This window comes from Bombus affinis, chromosome 7 (genome assembly GCF_024516045.1).
Source record: "Bombus affinis isolate iyBomAffi1 chromosome 7, iyBomAffi1.2, whole genome shotgun sequence".
In the NCBI taxonomy this organism is placed as follows: domain Eukaryota; kingdom Metazoa; phylum Arthropoda; class Insecta; order Hymenoptera; family Apidae; genus Bombus; species Bombus affinis.
The window spans coordinates 6,221,647-6,241,082 of NC_066350.1; the positions used below are offsets into that span (position 1 = coordinate 6,221,647).

A 19,436-nucleotide genomic window follows, 5' to 3' on the forward strand; every position below is an offset into this window, starting at 1 on the left:
CCCTTCCTATCTTTCTCTCGAACCTCACGATCCCGAGTATCCCGACGTTCTTCCACGCCAGGAAGCGTGCTGCTCTCAAAGACTGGCAAAACCGTCGGCAACCACTATCGGTGATACCGTGCAAGTGGTATCGGATCTCGCAAGGACGTGACTCGTTCGCGGACGGACAAATACGCGGTTATTCGCTCGGAAACGCGGCCGATAACCAGCCAGGATGCAGGTGGCAACGCTATTTAGGGAGAGCGCCACCCTGTTGGGTGCCTCTAGCCTGGATCCCCCGCAGACACATCATCACCAGGCTATGCACCCGCAACAACAACAGCAACAACAGCAGCAGCAGCAACTTCAACAACATCCTGCCGACCTGCATTTGGCTCATCACATGCAGCACCATTACAAACTGTAAGTTTCCTATATACGCGAAATCTTTCGCTGTCTTTACTTCTGTTACGCTCGCCTACCGTTTTAACCGCGAAACGCTTCAATCACGCGTTTAGAACACTTTCGCATCGATCTCCGTTGATAATCGGAGGCCGAATCCGCGTTCCGACGGTGCCGACACAGCGACACAGACCAGCGTTCCCCGTTTCCACGTGAAATTCCACTTTTTGTCTTCGGAGTAACGCGTATCGCGAGCAACGATAGCGCGAGCAAAAGCGCTACAGGAGCAAACAAGTCGAAAGATGCACGGTCGCCGTCGGAACGTGGATCGCCAACGAGAAGTTGGAGTTGGAGCCGAGACGATCGAAGGATCGTGGCTCGAAAATCTTGGATTCCTTGACGACGACTTGGTCTCTGTCGCACCGTGCGAATCCTTCAATTTCGTCACAGCCTTTCCCACGAACGCGTTATCGCGTTGTCGTCGATAGGAGCGTCTCCTCTCTCTCTCTCCGTCTTTGTCTCTCCGTCTCATGGCCGCGGTTCCACCCTTGGTTCCCGACCTCTCAGGCTTTTTATGAATTTCGTCACGCGCCACGAAGGGACAGGGTAGCATTTGTATTCGTTGCGCAAGGTCCGGTCGTGCCCTCGTTCCTTAAACCGTACAATTTGTTTGAGGTATCTCGTCGTTGAAGTTCCCACCACGGTCCGCGTACCGTGATCGATGTCGCGGCGATAACCGAGTAGAAGGTAACGCGCGAGTCGAGCGAGCGTTTTCCTCGATCGGGGAAAAAAAAAAAAAAAAAAAGAAAAAGAAAAGGAAAAAAGACGAAACGCGTGGCTAAATCCGTCGGTGATCGCATCGTGTGAACATAGTCGCCGATAGTCGTGCGGTTTCTTTTTTCCTTGCGAGGAAGAAGTTTCTTGTAGCGGCTGTGTCCGGCCCGGAAGCGGACACCGATAAACGCGTTTGATGCGGCTTCTGCAGAATCAAACCGAATCGAATCGAACAGGAGCGAAGCGAAACCGCGAGAAGTTTGGACCAGACGCGAGGCCGCCAATAGGTCAAGGCTACTAGATTCTCTGCTTCGACCGGTATCTGCTATCTGTAGCCGTTTCCCGGCAAATTCCTCGCCAACTTTCCTCGCCTCTCCATCGCGCTATTCTTCGATGCGGTCGCGAGTCGCCGATATCCATTTAATCCCTTCGCTTCGTCCGATGCACGAAGACGCGCGTCGCCTCCAACGAAACGACGCGCGAGTACGTTTAACGAAACCCATCGAACACCGAATTCTCTGGCAAGCAGCGTGTTTACGAATTTTGATGCTTCTAGAAACAAAACTTTGAGAGTTTGTAGATGTGTAAAAACTTTGTAGGTGTGAAACTTTTAGCAATACGCGTGTTTTTTATTATTGCATCGAGTTTATGATAAACGACCAATCGGATCTGCATTCCTTTCGAGTGCCTTCCAAGCGACCAACGGTATAGTATCGAACGCTACTACGCGCAGTGGAAAACAGGACTAGGAACGACGAGGCAGAGGTAAAAGGAATATTCCGTTTGCTTCGCTCACGCAAATACAGTCGCGTATCAGTTAACGATTAAGTGACGAATTTCTTTTGTCCTAAATTCCTATTTTCTCGAACATTTCTAAAGAGATAATCCACAGCCAAATAGAGAAACTTCCTCTATAAGTTTTATAGAGGACAGTTTGCTTCCGGTCTGTACCTGTATGATTATTTCCATACGTTTCTAGCCCCGCTGTTTTTTTTTCCACTCTGCCTAGCTACATACGATCCGATATCAACGGATATTATTAAGATACGGATAATTTCCAAATACCCGTGTGGTGTAAGTATCGGATAGAAACTCGATAAAGAAGCGAGAAGAGCAGCAGGATTTCTCCCGTAAACGTAAATCAACCGATAACCGCAATCTACTAATAGCGTTCATACTACAGCGGAAAACGCGCGTGAGATCAAAGTCCGTGTGTCTAACCCAGTAGAGTCGATCGGACTTGCACTCGTTGCTGCGAGGTTCGCGTAACGTAGATCTGACAGATTATCGTTGTTCGTATCTACGGAGGATCGAAGGGAAGGAACGACGAGGAAATTGCGAGTCGGTGGTGCGAACGCGCGATCGCGGTCGTGGTCGCGGTCGCGGTCTCGGCACAGCAACAATCGAAAGATACGAAGGTAAACGAAGCCACGTGGCCGAAGGACGTGTTTTGGCGTGGATAACGCGAGAAAGATATGGTAAACGATTTCATCGCTGCCACCTACGCTCCTCGGACGCGAGCAACAAGAGTAAAGAGAACGCGAACGCGGTCACGTGTCGCGGATAAATCGTGTTTCACCGATAAAAATCGACCTTATCGATAAGATCGAGCCTCCTTCTTGGATCAGCAGTCTGCCCTCTCTTTCTTCGTTGTCCGCTCACTTCCTTCGACTCGCTGCCGGTCGCTCTCGTCCAAGTTATTCATGTATTCCATAAGTTCGGAATACATGAATGGCCTACGAGAGCCAGGTATCCGAGAATCGGCTTCGACAAAGCCGTATTCTTTGCCACGGTAATTTAACACCGTTTAACGTTTCTCTTAGAAAAAAAGCGTAGCGTCCTCCTCCCCCGAGTGTAACGAACGATTGGAACGTGCCAACCAAGGACGAACTTTACACGGACACGTTCGGTCAAAGCTTGCTCGTGCACCGCGTCCAGGGTAGCGCCGCGATAAAGATACGCGACGAAGGTTGTCGCATTCACGCGCGATCGGAGGTTCGAAGAGTCGGCTGGAGGTGGAGAACGAATAAGGCTGGAATCGTGAACGACGAACAGGAGACGGTCGACGCGTTCTATGTAAATAGCGTAAATACGTGACGCGTGACGAGTCAGAGTTTAAAGTTCTACGGAGAGTTTGACCACTTTGGACTTGGCGTCGCAACTTCGATGACTGTACAACGTTGCTAACAGAGACTTGCCGATCCTCGATTCGCTGTTGCCTCGATTCGGCGTTGGACCAGCGGAACTGTAGTTTGATTCTTTCGCGTATTCTTTCGAGTAGCGTGCATTTTGATTTTGGAATCGGTCGGAACGTCCGCTGTTACAACTCGCAGTCCAGTCTTGGCTAACCCGATCGCTAGCTAGCATCGAGGCTGGCGCAATCACGACAATTATTCTTCGACGGACTAGGATTCTAATTACCTGGGAGCGTTATTACACGAACGACGCAGCAGTCGTGATCGACGCGGCTGATTGTCGCGCGCGTCTGTCGAGAATTCGCGATTTCGGGAAATCGCGATGGAATGGCGAGTACGTCTCGTTCACGGCCGAGTTTCTGATATTCGCGGCACGTAGTCGAAACGCGGAAAAACACTCGGCATGCGTTTTGAAAGAAGAGGAGAGCGTGGCGACCGATCGGTTAGATCGTTTCCCGCCTAGTGGACCAGAATAAAAGGACAAGCGGAGGAAGAGGAAAGGAGTGAAAAAAGGAACGTAAGGACGAGACGTGCATGACTTTTAGAGTTAACGCGCGTAAATCGCATTCCGAGCGACGCGAAACCCTAACCCCGTGTCTCGACTGGTTCTCCTCTGCTTCCTCGCGCGTCCGTTGCTCCTTTTTTTTCTTTTCTTTTTTCTTTTCTTTTTTCTTCCTCGCCTCGCGCTTCTTCTGTTCGTTCTTCTTCCTTCGAGTACGTTCGGTTGGTCCGCGTTACCTTCCTCTCCAGACCTTACCGTCGTCTCTTCCTTCCCTTCGCGCCGATCATTTTACTCTCCGCTCCTTCGCGCCTTTACACTCTGTCCGTTCTTTCTTTTCTTCTCCGTACGTGTACGCGTTCGGCCGTTCCTCTCTCTCTCCCTCCCTCTTCCTTGTTCCGTCACTCTTCTCCTTTCTCTCGCGTCTCGCACACGGTTATCTCCCTCGCGTTTTTATTTTAGCCCGAAGCAAACGTCGAGGTGGAAACGGCGAGCCGGAGGTAGGAAGGAGGGTAGGAGACGGAAAGGAGAGAAGCGAGTAACGCGGCAAAAGAGGAAGAAAGAGGCGGAGAGGGAATAAACGAGCGAGAGAAGGAAAAGTAGGAAGGTGGATGCGAAAGACGGGAAGGAGGGAAGGAGGTGAGGGAACGGAAGAAGAGACGGCCGAGGAGGACGCGGGGCACAAGGGGACGGGTGGCGGGGGCGGCAGGAGGGAAGGTAGGAGGAGGAAGAGGAGAACGAGGAGGCGGCGGCGGTGGCGGCGGCGGCGGTGGCGGCGGCGGAGGAGGACGACGAGGAGGAGGAGGAGGATAGAACACAAACGGCCGCACGAAGAGAGCTCGTCGAACGGGCTCTGCTCTCCTCTTCTCCTCCTTCGGTTCTCGCAGGCTATGGTTTCGTAACACGCGTCTTTCCCGCTCTCCGCCTCTCTCCTCTTCCACCGGTTGTTCGTTCGTGCAACGCGTTCCACAACGTTCGTGATACGCGTCTTTTCAAAAGTCGAGGACCCGTTCGAGTGACTCGTTCCGTAGAACGGAAGATAGAACGACGACGACGACGACAGCGATGTCGCCGCGGTGGCCGGTCCTCCGCTCGAAAAAGCATCGCGTCGTACGATCGATGATAAGGGAAACCGCGTCGCCAAGAAGATCGAGCAAAGACAGACCTCGAGGATCGATTTTGCGTCCGTTTGGGAAGTCGCACGAAACATGTTCGATCGGAGCGATCGCTTTGCGATAGCTTTGAAAGCGGCGAACACACGGAACGCGAATAGCCGTTGTCTGTTGCAGCAGGTTTTCGGCTATTCGCTGTGACGCGGATGTTCCGACCGTTCGGAGGAAAAACGACTTGTCCGGGATCGGAACGCACCACGCATCGAGTGCCACGCACAACGCATAACGCGCTACGTATCGGTCTCGCTACGCCAAACAGCACCTAAGACACCGACCATACGGATCTCTAGGGAGCTCCGTGATTATTCCGGGCGCAAATTTATTTTTATCAAGCTGTACCGGTCTGTTCTCGCTCGGAGGCCAGCGTTGCCGGATTAGAACTTTTTCTCTCGAGTCCTGCAAAATCGACCAACTTGAGCGATGCACGAGGTCCGTATCGGCGATGGTTGCGAAAAAAGAAAGAAGAAGGAGGAAAAAGAAATATCGTGGGACTCGTTAAAAAAAGACGGGTCGCGGACTCGGTCGACAGGAACATTTCTCGGGGCGATACGTGTCTTTGGTATTTTCGTTCAACGGCAGCAGCGCGTATCGACGAGAAAGCTCGGAGAACAAGAACCGTTCCGTCTCCGTTTTCTTGACACGGTGCGGGCACAACGTAACGAACGAGCGAGAAATTCGAACGATCCGGCGATTCTGTTGGCAACCGAGTTACGCGTTGTACGCGACTTCGCCGCAACCTTGGCATCGTCAACGAAAAGCGCGTAACGACGTGCGTGAATTTTACGAGCAACCTTCGCGAACTCGAGAATCGCAAAAACTCGAGCGGCGATTACGCATTCAATGCTCGAAAGGAAGTGGAATCGAAAGAGAATCCGCGGATTCGCCGACGCTCTATACGTCGAAGCTTCTTCCGTTACATAATTTCGTTAACGCGTTCGGTCGACGGCTTGGAAATCGCGAATCGAATGCCGAACAAATTTTTACAATTTTAAGATTTTAGCAAAATTTTATCGCCATTTCAGTGTCTACGAAATGGTTTTACGGTGTGACGAATCACACGGACAGTACGAAAAGCACGATCGAACCTGCCACGATCCTCGAATTTGTTACGTCTCGGTCGAATTTTCTACATTTTAGAGGAATAATCGGCATGTAAACTGAGACATTCGTAGTTAAACCGCGGATATTTACGTTCCGTTACGATTATACCTAAAATAAAAGCCATTCTCTTATTGCTTTCTCGAAGATAGTCTAATCTTGGATACGACTGATTTCGTCACGAGTTCGTCGATCGAAACGAGAAGTCTCTCTTATCAATAACGATTCTGCCGTGTTCGACTTGGAAAAATGTCTACCCATGAGAAACTAACGATTTGGTGGAAAATGATCGGGAAGGATGCAGCTAGGGTTAATTGCAAGGGTGTCCAAAGAACACGATTCTGGAACACGGAGAATAAAGTAAAGGGATGAAAATTTGCCAGAGCCACGGAATTTTCGGATTTGCGATCCGGTGACCAGCGCGAACACCTTGGTTCTTCCATCGGAGCAGACCGAGACCGCTCGTAAATAGCTGCCGCACTAGAAGCGGTCGTAAGGGTTTCCCTTATCTGCGTCAGCGTTTCTGCTCGCTCGATTACCTACGGTTTCCTTCGCGTACCAACCCGCCGAACAGTTTCTTTTTTTCCTTACTTCTTCTTCTTCTTCTTCTTCTACTTCTACTACTACCAGTACAACTACTACTACTACTACTAGTACAACTACTACTGTTACTACTACTACCACTATTTCCCCTTCTTCTCTTCTTTCGATAATCATCCACGCATAGGTGCAGCTCGCTGATGTCGAAGCAGAGAATACGTCGTGCGCGTTCGCCGCGTTTCGGGCTTCTCCGGCTTCTCCACGGTTTTCGCTCTTTCGACCTTTTCGTCTCGACAAAGTCGATGTAAGCAACGCGGGTCGCAACATTTGAGAAATGCTCGTAAACACCGAGAACTCGCAGTGCCTTCACGGTGCCTGACACATCCTTCGTCTCGTCCTTCTTCTTTTCCGTTTTTACATACGACAGCACATCGATTAAAGAAATTACGGTTATGCGCAAACGTATTTCCGCATTCGTGCAAACTCGTTACGAATACGCACGATGATCTCTAAAATATTTTGAAATTTTCATTAACACGGTAAACAGAAAGAAATGGTATAGTAATTTGAACCGAAGCTATAGAAGATATTTGGCGCAAGTATAAATTTTCTAGAAGAAGTGATAAAGCTGTTTAAACAGCCAATTATATTCATTATATTAATAAGCTTCGATATTCACTGCAACTACTTTTAAGGCCTATTATATACTTTAGATAGCCGTTCATGTCGCATACTAAATTTCTGCTAAATAATACGTTTCCAGTTCAACGTCTCGTATACGTTGGAGGTTCGAAGAAGGAGCGTTTAAAGGATCCGAGTCGCACTGTACCGGTAAACCGTCTTCTTTACGCGTAAACTTGTCAAACTTTCTAACGCGACGAATAATATCCGTGGAAAAGCTCGTCGTCGACACATCGGCCAAACGAAACTCAAACAACTACGGGGATACGTGTAGTTTCGCCGATTATCGTTAGCCAATTTCTCCAAACTGTCCGTTCTCAGCGGATCGCTGTATCCTCGTAATTTCAGGAGAAAATGTTAAAAAGCAAAGAAAAAAAAGCGAAACGTAGGAAAGCGGCATTTTCCAGCGTTAATGAGAAACGTATCGGGCTCCATTTGGCAAGGAACGCGATAACGAGCGTTCGATGAGTCATCCTGCTTATCGAACGCGAAACAAATTGCGAAAAGGTATTTACAACGGAAATGTTTAACCGTTGCATACGTTCGGGTGTACCGTTCGTTCGAGTTATCCTCTGTTTAGACGATCGCCTTATCTGTTAACGCTGCGATACAGCGCACGAAATAAGAAACGTTGGCGATATAAATATGCTCGATGAACCGGTTTCGGTACGGACCGAGCAAGGACATGGCGTGTTTCGGCCACTACGAACGTGGAAAAATGAATTCTTGTTGTACGCTCGCCGCTTTTGAAAATACGATAGCAAAAGAGAAGAGAAGAGAAGAGAAGAGAAGAGAAGAGAAGAGAAGAGAGGTGGAAATCACGCGGAAGACAGTAGCAGACTCGGTCTTATTAAGACCGCAATTAGGCCGTATTACCGAATTACGTTACAATTGAGAATAACGAACATACGCGGTAATAAATTACAACGGTTCGCGTAATCATTACCTCGAAGTTTCGTGTAACAGCGTCCCTATCAGTTTACATTTGACTTTAATTGCATCGCGGTACGACGGCGCTGCTTTTTGGAGTAGATTCGCCTGCCACCGGTCAGAGAGTTATAACGATCTGAATAATTAAACACACTTTTTATAAATTAATACAATAATACACCACCGGTTTGCCAGATATTACGCAACGTTCGTTTAATTATGCTCGTCACTGAATTTTAAGATTCGTCCCATAACTTTCTTCCTCGCCACTTGTTTCGCCGCGAAACATAAATTAAACGCATGGCCGTGAAAGCGAAAAAATTTGGAACTTCTCCACCGAGACTCTTTCGTATTCCATCTTCCTCTTCGCGAACGATAGGAACGGAAAAACGCGAAGGACAACGACGATAGAAACAGAGCAACGCGAAAAATACGACAAACCTGCCAAAATTACGACACGCGATCTTCTTTTCTTTGTCCAACGACGAACAATGAGAGAAAGAAAGGCAGTGCGTGGTTAGCGTGTAATGACGCGCGTCGCTTCACGCGATGACACGCATACGCGTACAGCGACACGGGGAAAACGTGCATCGAACGCGCAAATAGCACTTGCATGTACGTTTCGTCTGTACGCACGAAGGTGCGCGAATGCGCACTGCTTGCAACGTGTGTAACGTCTGTCCGTGCCTGTACAAAGGGCGATCGCAGCCTGTGTTTCGATTTTATACTATACGAGCCAACATTAAAGAACGGGTCATTTTTTAATCAGACTTGCCGCAAGCCAGCGAGTTTCGTTTTTTCGCCTGTGTGTTCCGCACGCGTTTTAACAGTCCATTGGCTTGTATGGAAAAATATACACGAGCACGCTCGTATCTTCACACCTAAAAAAGTTGAACGTTAACGTTCGAACGAGGTTTGAACGAAGATCGTTGTATAATATGGCGTATTTATAGAAAATACAAAGTACAACTTAACGTCGTATATCCTAAAATCAACGATGAAAATGAAAATTCTGCGAATTTATATTCGCTCGCGTATTTTTCCATTCTTCCAAGGGTCGTGCGGTTTCGGTTTTATGGTTGATCAAGTTATGGCTAAAACGCGGATCTTGTGAGAAACTCGACTGTACGCAAACTTACGAGATACGTGTAACGTACAAGGACGAACAAAAACAAATCTCTACTTGGAATCTAATGCCTTGGTTGCGTTTCTAAGAACTCGAATAAACATCTACAGTTTATTTATAATGTTACTCTACAAACTAAGCCGAAACTACGTAAAAAATTCATTATCGTTGTATGTTCTCATGACTGATGAAATATTATGTATAATGAATTTTTTAGCCATAATACCAGGCTCTCATGAATAATACCAATGAATCGACACGCGCTATTCCGATCCTCGAACAGCCGATAATTCAACGAACGTTGAATTCGTTCGTTTCTGTTGCGAACGAAACGTGTCCAACCGAGATCGACTTGCCCTCGCTACCTTTGATTCCACGATTATACGAGTTTGTCGTCCAGGAACTGCACGGTTAACGACTTAACGCGTTGATTGCAGAGTCGAAGTGGCGTGGCCGTTCAACGCGACAGAAATTGTTATTTTCTTGACACGTTGAACAACGCCGAAAGAAATACGCGATTACGAAGAACATAGAATTCGGTGTTCGTCGTCCAGCGTCTTCCTCGATCGCAGGTCGGTTCTTGATCGACGAAAATCGTCGTCAGTCGACGCGAGATCACGCGTACCCTCGATAACGCGTAATGGCGGCATTTACGATTAGCAAAGCCGGTTGTTGCGGACGAGTGGGAGCGTAAACGCGCTGCGTTTCTCGTAAATCTATCGTACGTTGAAAGCGCGAAGCGTGCGAACCCGCAAAATCTCGCCGTTGCGTTGGCTGAAAACGATCGACGTCCGATCGCTTGCAATTTTGTTCGCGCGTACGGATTCAGCGGATACAGCGTTTCGACGGACGACGCAACGTCGGACGCGAATCTCGACGCGGACTCGTCTCCGTTGTTCTCCGCCAGCAACGTTTCCACCGCGCCTATGCGAATTTACGACGCGCTTTTACGACGCGTGCTCGTAAAAAGCTAACGCGAGTGTAATCGTTCGAATCGATTGGAGAAGGTTTGACGAAAGTTTCCAGCTCGCTATCTCTCGTTGCAAGCTCGTAGCAAGCGGGGATTTGGTTGGTGCCGCGTGAGAGCGCTAACAAGAGGCGAAACTTTCCGGAATTCGGCGAGAAACTGGCAAGTTTGAAACACGCGGCTCGCGCGCAACCCCTCTCGCGCCCCTTTAACGAAGAATTTTCGGCTGGTTGTTGACAAGTTTGGGAAAGTCGCCCATGAATATCTTCGACCGGTCGTCGCGTGTGCACGTCCGAGCGAAACTTTGATCGGTAGATACCCCCAGGCATCTTAGCTATGTTCTCTCTGGCCATCCAGCATATCGGACGTACGCGTGGCCTTCGTGTTTACGCGCCCGGGGCATGTCTCGCCTTTTCAGTTCGGCCACCCATCTTCGTTTTTCGCCACGTTGCCGCGATCGTCTATTGTCCTCGCGTTTTACTTTCTACGATATATCTCGTGGACAGTGGCGTCCTGATAACAGGTGCGTCGACGGCTAACAGGTATACGAGCGGTATCGATCGATCAATCCGTACAACGACATACAAATTTTCCCTCTTCTCCTTTGCTTCGCGTTGCCCTTATTTTCTCGGTTTTTTTCCGTCAGCGGAGGACGACGTAGCTTGCTCGTGGTTTGTCGGTTGTTTCTTGGACGGAAAGAACGAAAAGCAACGGGAGGGCGCGCGAGAATCGCGAAGCGTGACTGGCGAACTTTTGGCACCGACCACGGTAAATGGTTTACTGTCGGCTATGCGAGAAATTACGAGGCGATACGGGGCAACGGAGGAGGTCGTCTGGGAGGGCGGCGCGCTCCTCTTCGCTCTCGCTTTTCCTTACTCTCGCTTACCCTCTCCGTTTCTCTCTTCTGCTTCCCGCACCCTCCAACGGCCCCACCAGCTGCGCCGCCCTCACCCTCTCGTCCTCGCGTCGCTGTAGCAGTCGCTTCAAAACTCGGTCAAAGTCTCGTCGCCGTGGCGTCTCGCTTTGGGGATTCGAAGGAAGGGTCGTTTCTCTTTCTCTTGATCTCCTTTTTCCCCCGCCCCCCCGTCTTCGCCCAAACTCGTTCCACGTTTCTTTTCCTTTCGCCAGTTCTCCTCTTTCTTTCTCTATTACTCTGCCTCGTCACCTTCTCTTTCCGTTTCCTTTCTTCCGTTCGCGAGGCGCTGTTTTCTCGCGCGTTCGCACGCGAACGCAAATATCCGCGTTGGCAGAGCCGCGAATCGTAACCAGACGCGGCGCTACCTCTGGCTTCTGCTTTTGGATTTTCGTTCTCTGCTCGGCCGAAAGTTTTCAGGTCATACGGACGACCTCGTTTCTCTCCGCGAAACGTCTTACCGCCCGACCGGACGAGATTTGGAGCGTGGAAGATTTTCGGGGGAGGAACCGTCGGATCGAGACTGCAAATTTCACCCGGCTGCCGGCTAAACGTTTTCCGAGAACGCCGAGACTCGTTCCAGTCGTTTAAGCTCGCCAATAGCATCGCCGACGTCGCCGTCGACGCCGTTGTCGTTGGCATCGTCGGCGACGAAACTCCCACCGACCGGAGAATTCTCCGTTAATTTAAAGCAGCGGAGAATAAATTTGAAAATCGCGAGCCTGTTCGACGCCACGGTTAACGAAAACCGGTTAATTCGTTAACTTGTAACTGGCACGATGGTCGTTTCGTCACGCGCTTACGGACGTTCGGTAATTTGCAAAAGCTATCGTTAGCCTAACGTACGTACGATGGTTCACGGAAATATTCGAACGTTCCAGGAAACTCTCGACGAATACGTACGTTACGCGCGCGATACGAAACGTTTTGAAATTTCATTAGCACCGTAGCGAGACGCAACGATCGCGATTATATCGGTGAAATTTGAAACGAGTGTGACGATGTACAGGTATGTACAGAAGTTACAACATATTTATTGCGAGCTTCGCGAACATCGCTAACTGCTTGAACAGTGGATCGTTCGTTGTATCGATAAACCGCGATATTTAACGAGAATACAAACGTAAATTGCACGTTCAAGATCGTTGTACGTTATACAACGTACGCGTGTATTTGGAAATCGTTTCGCGATATTTTACCGATACAGCGTAGCGATCTGGCTGTTGGAGTTTTCGCAAACCGGAGACACGCGCTAGAACGATATTTTTCAAACGAGACAGCTCGTTCGATCGCGATTGAGCTATTTTTTTAAACGACCATCCGGCGCTTCGCTCCGGCTGGACTCTGTACCCGACGATCGCGAGGATCGACGTAACGGAAGCGCGAGAAAGAAGAAGAAAAAGCGAAGAAAAAAGGAAGAAAATATTCGCGATCTTGTTGGTCGTTCGTATTTCATTGGCGTTAGACGCGAGAGGGGCGAACGTGCGAGGAAAGCGAAACGAGAGTGGGAGGGAGGTTGGTGCGGCGGGTGGAGATAAAACGAGCCGGCTGGAGGGAAAAAGTTTAAAGCGTCGAATAGAAATTCGATTTATTGACTTTCGAAGTCACTCTCCCTTTTTTTCGCGGAGGTCGAGGCAGGGGGAATCCGATGGAGGTACAGAGGGTTCGAAAAAAGCAACGAAAAGAGTACTATCGGTGAAACGGGTGGCGGTAGGTCAGGATCGCGAGGAACGAGATGGATACAAATCATAAAATTTGATTGGGCCGACCTAGGCCAGGGAATACCAGCTGTGTGTGTATCCGATATATTGACTCACTTGGCGTATTCTCCGCGTATTTTCCACCGGCCGAAGAGGGAGGGAGATGGAACGCGAGAAAAAACGAAAGGCAAGGAAAAAACGTCGAGAGAATCCGCGCGCAAACCCGTCGCGTCCATTCGTTCGTTCGTTTTTTCTTCTCTCGTTCCCAGACCAAGATAGCCTCCGCGAGCGTACATCACGCGAAAACCTTTTAAACCGCGCGGCTGTTTATCGCGACCGAATGACCCAGCGACGCGAACCACCGCCTCTTCTCGTGCCTGTTCCATCGAAATCGTAATGCATGGAAACCGGAGTAAGGGTAACACGATTCGATCTGTAACAGCGCAACGACGTTTTACGAAACGATCGAGATAGAGACACGCGAGAGCTATACGCTTGGACGAGCTAAGGGCAAATTCGTTTCGCAGTTTCTGCATAGAACGAGAACGATGGTCTGGACGCGGCATGGAATCGCGAGAGCCGATATCGCGTCGAACAGTTTGCACGCGGAAATTGGAGCGAATAACCCAGACCTTGGACTGGAAAACTCGGAAGCGCCTCTCGCGCGATTGAAAATCGATAGGTCGGTGTTGATCAAAGTTTCGAAATAACGTACGTCGCGGATGGACGACGCGGGTTTTCTCCGCGCGCGGTTCCACGCGTAAGACGAAGCGAAACGGAGCTGGTAGCGAGAACAATACACGATGCGTTTGATCGGCAAGACTTGGGTCTCGGTTTCGGTAGGATGGCTTAGCCAGTCTCGGCGAGGACGGCTCACGCTTCATTTGAATTACATGAAAATCGAGCACGCTTCTCGAGGGGCGGCAACGGAGAATCCTCTCGATCGATCGCGACTATACAGATTCGAGGCAAGATTATCGCGCCTCGACCGCAAGAGTTGTTGCTCCTCGAACGGCTGAGAGGAGGCAACGAGAGTATAGAAGGGAGGGAGGAACAAGAGGACTCGTTCGAGTTCTTTGTCTCGTTTCGAGAGGAAAAGAGAGAAGAGCACGTCCGAAGGCGAACCGAAGAGCCAAACGACGCGGATTATTCTCGACTCGACTCCGACTTGACTCGGCCCGACGACGATCGCGATAGACCGATGGATTAGCTACTAGGCGCGACTAGACGAGGCCGAAGCGAAAATCGATTCGCTGGATGACAGAGAGAGAGAGAGAGAGAGGGAGAGAGAGAGAGAGAGAGAGAAGGACTAGTTGACGCGACATGGCCAGGAAAAGGGCGGTTTACCGTATACAGTACGTGGTAGGAAAAAAATCATTCCTATGCTTTTCATTTTTCCGCAAAATCTTCGTTACACGGTCATGAATCGACAGAGAAAGCGCGACTCGCTGTATACGAAAGCTACGGGATAAGATTGGAACGAACCACGTTTTCAATTTTTTTACGGGCAAGCGTAGTTTCCAGATTCGGTAGGTTTTCGATCGCTATTGTGTGATACCAAAATTGTCTTTTCAATTCGGTTTCAGAGACAAACTTTTTTCGTACTCATGAAAATTTTCGAAACATCGTTCGTCACGGTGAATACACTCTCTTTGGCTTTCCCTAGAGCCTCGTCCACGTATCAGCTATTTCGAAAAGATCCACGCCTACTTTGACCGTTTTTGTTTTTAAACGCGTCGAGTTAAAATTCTTCCGTTTAATCTGGCAAAGTGACATATTTCTCTGCCGTGATTTTCATGTACACAGCGCGTCGAAGCAGATAATTTATTCCCCTCTCTTTTACTGGAAAGTCGAGCAGCTGTCTCTTTATTGCACTTTCTGTTTCTTTCGTTGGCCGTAAGATCACGGTTGATCATGGTCGATCGTTGATCGATTCCGATCGCGAATCACCATGTCGCGGCCAATTTGTTTCGCAAGGGTAGCGCCGCGTATCGTTCGATCGATCGTCGCTGCTTATTTATTCCGCGTACTCGAATATGCTAAGAGGAAGGGGAAGAAGAAGAAGAAGAAGAAGAAGAAGAAGAAGAGGGAAGGTCGTATCGCGAGGGGAGCCCGGGGAAGTGTTTTAAAAGTGCGCCGGTGTCCTTTAGGGGGTTTCGATGCACGTGCTACGGCTCGAGGATTTTATGAATGGGGACCACACGTGGTTCGAACGCACGTTTCGATACGCGGTCTACCGCTTCTGCGAGCCAGTTAGGGCAGTTAGACGACCAAAGAGAAGAAAAAAGGGGGAATCGAGGCGCAGAGGAGCGAAACAGGACGCGAGAGAAAAAGGATCGGACGTCGAAGGAGCAGGCTCGGCAGAAAAGAGAGAACGTTCCCCGTCGACGTCAGACCGAAGAAGAAACGGTGGAACTCGGTCGTCTACCCTGTAATTTATAACTGGAAACTTGGAACTACGACGCGACCTAAGGCGATACGTCGATTCCACTCAGGGGAATCTCCCTTCTTCGTTTTGCCGAAGGTCGTTCGACCTTCGACCAGAATCGATGTCTGTCCGCCGATCCGCGCTCCTTTCCTTTTTTTTCCTTCTATTCTCGCGTTTTCTCTTTTTCGCCTCTCTTCTCTATCTCTCTCTTTCTCTGTCTCCCTCTCTCTGCCTCTTTCCTTCCTTAACCTTCTCCATCTCGGCTGTTGCGTTCTATCGCGCGTTTCATTCGCGCTTTCCAGTCGCCAACTACGAAAGATATGATTCGGCTAACTTTTTCAATCGTATCCGATCAACGATTTCGAGTTGGAAATTCGAATTTCGGTCCGGCTTTCGATCAAAGTAACGACGTTTCCGCGAAACGAATCTGCGATACCAGGGGCACTCGTTCCGGTTGTTCCCGACACGTTCGCGCGAGATTCGCGCGTTACTTTTATCACCCATCCGCCGTTTTCTCGTTTGGTTGGCGATGACGAACCAGAGAGTTCGATATGGTCGAAACGTTGACGCTCCTACGCAAAATAAATATTCATGCGTGGATGTAAAAATCGTTGGTACGCCGGAGGCAGACTGTCGGAAGACGATGGCGCCACCACGGGTTCTCCTCCTTCTCCTCCTCCTCCTCCTCTTTCTTCCTCTCCTCCTTCTTCGACTTTGGAAACGTTGCCGAGCCTGCGGTTTTTCGGATTATTGTTTGCCTCGTAAATTTTTATCGCGCACGCAGGACGCTCCGTTTTTTTTTACGAGAGCCATTACGTCGTTGCCACGTAAGGTTACGCCGGCGATTCTTTTTCCTTCCAGCGTTTCCCTTTTTCTTGCCTGATAATTCGACGAAGGTCTCGAGAGATCGACGCGGTCCGAGAGATATCGCGATCCATGACGCGCGAGATCGTCCGATTCGCGTTACGATCATCGTCGTACGTTTCGAGGCCAAGCTGGTACAATCGGTGTCCCTATCCATCCAATTAGAACCGCTACGAATTTTCAGCGTTTCGTTATTTTTCTACCGGAACGTTCTTACGAAAGATTCTTTTACGAAAGTGGTTACATCATTCTCCGAGATGTCTTGTTCCACAGCATCAGTTCTAACCATAACGTAATATCTATCACGATCGATTGGCACTCGCGTACCACCTTCTTGTCTTCTTTTCAACCCTACGCGCTACGTTGACGAACGCGGTTAAGCAAGAAGTTTCTACTCGCGAAATGTCATCGAATCGGATACGCGAAACTTGGCGAGGAAAGCTCGGCGACACGCGTTTCTCGCCGGGTTCGCTGATTCTCTTTTCTCCGTCCGATACATCGGTTAGAAAAAAAACTCGCTACACACCGGGGTGTCGTATTTGCGAGGAAATCGGCCGTGAAACGAGTCTGGTAATAAGCAGCTCGGAGAATCTTGGGTAGAGGCAGAGGATTCGGTAGAACGTCCATGCAACGAAGGCGGAGAACCGCGACACCGAACGTAGTTCGGCGCATCGAAGGAAATCGTCGATTCGTTCTCTGGCTGCAACGAGACAGTTTTTCCGGAAGCTGGTTTGATCGCGCGCGAAAAAGGGAAACGAAATGGAGGGAAAGGGGATTCGAAGAACAGTGGAAATGGGTACTCGCGATGGTGCGCGCGCGGACCATCGAGCGAACGAAACGTGGAGCGAGCGAGCGAGCGAGCTGGCGAGCGAGTAAGCGGACGAGAAAGATAGCGAGAAAGAGAGAAGGGCAGGAGGAGAGAGCGAAAGAGCAGTGGTTTTTCGTTATCGACATTTTCCAGGACGCATGAAGGTGTGCGTGAGCGTACGTGCGTGAGCTCCTCTCGTTGCCCCCTTTAACGGTGAGCATGTGCGAGCTGGCGACCGTGTCTGTGCGTAGTGTAGGTGTCTCTGGCGGTGTATGCGCGAAAATTTGTATGGGTATGCGTATACGTGTCAGCGGGCATACGGGCAGTGTATGTGTGTAGAGTTTTCTGGAGGTTTCCCCTAGCAACGAGCAGCAGCACCAGCACCAGCACCAGCCACAGCCCGGCTTAGGGGTAGCTACGAACCCCGCGCGAGACCTCGCCTCTTTCCCTCTTTTCCGCTCCTTTTTTCCATCTTCCCCTTGCTTTTTCCTTCTTCCTCGATTTTTTCCATCGAAGCTCTCGCGTTCGCGTTCGCGTTCGATCGTCTAGTCGATGGATCGAAAGGAAGAGCCTCGGATGACCTTCCTCGGAGAACGCTCGCGCCTACTCCTTTGCTCGAACCGTAAGGAACGTTTTCCGATCGTTGTCGCGTTCGTCGATGTTCGCGGGAAACGGTATTTCCCATACAGAACAAAGGAGGAAAGACGAAACGACGAGGATGGATCGGTGGTATACGCACCGCCGATCGCCGCAAGGTTGTTTTTTAGCGGTAAGAGCGAGTTCTGTTTCGTTCAACGCTCGTCGTCGGAAGCTGGAAAAGATGCTGCGACTTCAGGAGGGAACGTCGCGTACCTCGATCAAACAATTGTCGAGTAAAAGCACCGACGATGCCGACTTTCGACGGAATCTCCGTTTTCCGCGGATTCGATGAATCGCTCGAGACACCGTTGACACGGTAGCTCGGCTTTCTTCCCAAAGATCAAACGGAAAGTCGTGCTGGAAACTACGATTCCGTGGTTGATCGGCGGACAGGAACGAAACGATGGGCTACGAGAGAACGAAGGAATCTCGTTCGATCGTTCACAATCGTTTCCTTGTAACACGGAAGAACGTTCTCGACCAACGGTTCGAAGCTTTCCCTACGAAAGAGGAGGGAGCGAAGCGAACAGAGACGGAGACGAGAGGAGAGAGAGAGAGAGAGAGAGAGCGAATGCGAGAGAGGCGGAGAGGGCTTGAGAGAGGGCGAGGGAGGAGCAGAAGTGGAGAGAGGGATCGGGAGGGCGGGAGGGAGGGAGGGAGGAAGAGAGACGGATAGAATCTCTCCATTCCCTTGCCTGCCTCCCTCGTCTCACCCCCCCTCGTTCACTGCCCTAGTCGTTTCCAGCAAGTACTTCTATGTACCAACCATCTCCTACACGCTACCCTTATATACCTTGTATATTTACCTTAGTGGCATATACGCGTACCTATATGCATGTACATCGGGGCCCGCGATACATAGGTCCGAGCGCTACATAAAAAGTACATAGACCACCAGTAGGTATAGCTCTGGCTGAAAATTATTCCGAGTATTTTCGAATTAGCGTGCAAAAACGAGCAACGTTGCACGGGGGAAAAAAAAGGCCGACTACGAAACGTAGTTTTCACCGATGTACCGACCCCGCTCGTTCGTTTCTTGAACGCGCTTCAACGACCAAATTCCTCCACGAACCATCTCCGTCTTCTTTCCCTCTCTTTCTTTCTTCTTCCCTTCTTTCCCCTCTTTCGTCTTCGTTTACCATTTTTCTAGTCAAGCTTCACGAGCAAGCCGTGCATATCGAAGCACGGGGCGGCCGCGCGCGTTTTCGCGTTCGCCGATCTCGATTCGCGAATGCCGTCACCGCCTCGGTCCGTGATCGTTCGGCTACGGCACGAGGAACAACACGAGAAACACGCCGCGTTGCCCGTGACTGTACTACGTTTTCCGTCGGCGCCATTCTTTCGCCGCGTTACGTAGACGGTAGATGTAAATACAGGCGACGACGACTGCGATGCGCGCAACCCGACATTCTTTTCTCCTCCGAGAGCCGAGAGTCACCTTTGCAACGCCTACACGCGCGTCTTCGTCTCTCCGTATTGTCTGGACGACGGAGAGACGAGAGTTTAAGGCCGATGATGCCAACCAGCGGTGGACGACGCGAAAGTGCGAAGATAACGATGGCCGCGCGCTATTAACGAACGGCCAACCGGAACGCAGAACGCAGCTGCAACTTTGCACGCTCGGAGAAACGGCGCAAAGTAATTCCAAGCTTTTTCTTCGCGCCGAGGTAACGGCGCTGCGTGGCGGAGGAAAAAAAAATTGGAAAGAGACGAGCTTGCTG

General features: G+C 50.0%; 2 protein-coding genes across 2 annotated transcripts in view; one reads left to right on the plus strand and one right to left on the minus strand.

Annotated features, from left to right (window-relative positions):
• The window catches only part of LOC126918731 (DNA (cytosine-5)-methyltransferase 3B-like), a 61,714-nt gene that overhangs the window by 15,701 nt on the left and 26,577 nt on the right, over positions 1-19,436 (minus strand). The window lies entirely within an intron of this gene.
• LOC126918732 (probable serine/threonine-protein kinase yakA) overlaps positions 1-19,436 on the plus strand; it is a 56,004-nt gene that overhangs the window by 1,838 nt on the left and 34,730 nt on the right. Inside the window, exon 2 of the mRNA XM_050727032.1 lies at positions 62-402. Within this exon, the coding sequence (XP_050582989.1) occupies positions 215-402 (188 nt within the window). The 5' untranslated portion in view covers positions 62-214. The remainder of the gene's footprint in view (positions 1-61; positions 403-19,436) is intronic.